This window comes from Alligator sinensis, unplaced genomic scaffold (assembly GCF_000455745.1).
Source record: "Alligator sinensis unplaced genomic scaffold, ASM45574v1 scaffold1295_1, whole genome shotgun sequence".
Classification (NCBI taxonomy): domain Eukaryota; kingdom Metazoa; phylum Chordata; order Crocodylia; family Alligatoridae; genus Alligator; species Alligator sinensis.
In genome coordinates, this window is record NW_005841880.1 from 3,152,747 (window position 1) to 3,154,668 (window position 1,922).

General features: G+C 41.5%; 1 protein-coding gene across 6 annotated transcripts in view; it reads right to left on the reverse strand.

Annotated features, from left to right (window-relative positions):
• The window catches only part of KDM4B (lysine demethylase 4B), a 131,663-nt gene that overhangs the window by 75,681 nt on the left and 54,060 nt on the right, over positions 1-1,922 (reverse strand). For all 6 annotated transcript variants that reach the window (XM_025196495.1, XM_025196491.1, XM_025196490.1 and 3 more), the window contains one exon: positions 401-538. In XM_025196495.1, coding sequence (XP_025052280.1) covers positions 401-538 — 138 coding nt within the window. The remainder of the gene's footprint in view (positions 1-400; positions 539-1,922) is intronic.

The following is a 1,922-nucleotide window of genomic DNA, read 5'->3' on the forward strand; positions in this document are numbered from 1 at the left end:
GCATGACTTCCCCTTTCAACTTTTTTTTTTTTTTTTTTTTCAATTGAGTACAGAGGATTAAAATACTGGTTACTCAGAGATAATTCATTCCCTGCAATACTTAAGTGAGGTGGTAGATTTCTGCTTCACCCCAGCCACTAAAACATCACATCAACCTCTCCCCCAAGTCTCTGCATACTAAAGCAACCCTCCCAATAATATGCATTAAACACCTTACAGGTAAGAAGACACAGACTAGAATGACAATCATCATCAAGTGGGCATAAAACCCTGGAAAGTGCATATTCTTTGTTGGATGCTATTTTCATTCTTACGTTTGTGTTTGCAGGCTTGTTCATTTATTTGCCTTTAGTCACCTAGAAGGAATTAGGAACCTGCTCCTCCAAGCAAAGACACCTACCTGAGTAGCCATTTTCCCATAGTCGATCCACCTCAGTGTGGCAAAATTGGTGGATTCTGCACAGTTGAAGCCATGATTGAAGCCAGCGTGGTAGCCATAAGGAAATGTGATCATAAATTCTCCGGCTTCTTGAGTGATCTGGAAGCACAAAACGGTGGGGGGGGGTGAAAAAAAAAGATTTAAAAAACCCTATGACACTCCCTATGTTATCTAGTGGCAGAGGAGAGGCAAACATAATGGAGATAAACTGCGCAAAGCCCTAGGAAATTTGACTGAGCAACGTTCTCCAGAAGGATCAGAAGGAAAGAGCCTCCTTCGCAGTGTCATCATACAGGCTTATAAATATAGTTAATCTTTAAAAAGGGTAAGAGACAACTCTTAAGTACTGATAGAATAATATACTTTAAAATCATTTCAATAAAGTATTTCTATTAAGAAGTTGTTTAATAATGGATAGCAGCAGTCGGCGACAGGAACCCTTGTCACCTTAATTAGTTAAATCACTGTTACCCAAAGGGTTAAATAACAAAAATAGGGCTTTTTGTATCTCTTAATGTTCTGCAGAGTTCCTGAAAAATGAGCAATTAGGTTAAGGACAGACAAGTCAGCAGGGCCACCCAAACGGGATTTTCTTCCCAACTATGACCCATGCATTGCGTTCACTCCCGCGTGGAAGCAACATTTTAGCTAGGGACAGCAATTGCACATGAAGTGATTGGAAACTGGTTCAAATCTGTAGCACAACAAAGTTCAGTGCACATAAACCACTTGAAAAATGGCCAAAACCACTTTACAATAATCCCGGATGGATGCAGCATCAGACTTAACTGAGTTAGGTTAAACCTGTTTATTGAACTTCTGTCCCAGATCCCCTCCAGATTCACATTAACTCGCAGTCCCCCAGCATCCCAGGATGCTTTGCATCTCCCCAGCAAACCCTCCCTCGCAGGGTGGGCAGGCTAGCCTTGACCCAAGCTGAACAGAGAGGCATGCTCTAGCGCCCCCTGGCTTCTGGCCTGGGCCACTGCAGACATGTGACTGCACTTCTGGAATCAAAAGTGAATGTCTGTTCACTCGCTTATCAGCTCAATCTACACAGCTTAGACTAACCTGTGAAGACTGAATCAATTCAGCCTTGGGCTCTTCGACTCTCTGTACTTAGCCTTCATGCATCCTGATTTTAAACTAGTTCACTATATCATCCATCCAGCCCTCCCCGGACTTGTATTTGCACATCCAGAACAGGAGAGACAATGCTAAAAATGATATTCCACAATTTGTCTACTTGTGCATGTTTATTTTGTTGTAATTTCATATTATATACAACTGATTTAAGGAGATTACAGGATCTTCAGTCACAGAAAACTTCTGACTAGAGCTGTCATCTCAAAAGTCACTCAACATTACTGTCGCTTACATACAGCATTGATTATAAAGTTATTTGGCATCAATCTAGCACTTGCACATGAACACTTCTACATGCACCCTCAGGAAGGTGGTATCATCTCCATTTTGCTAAATG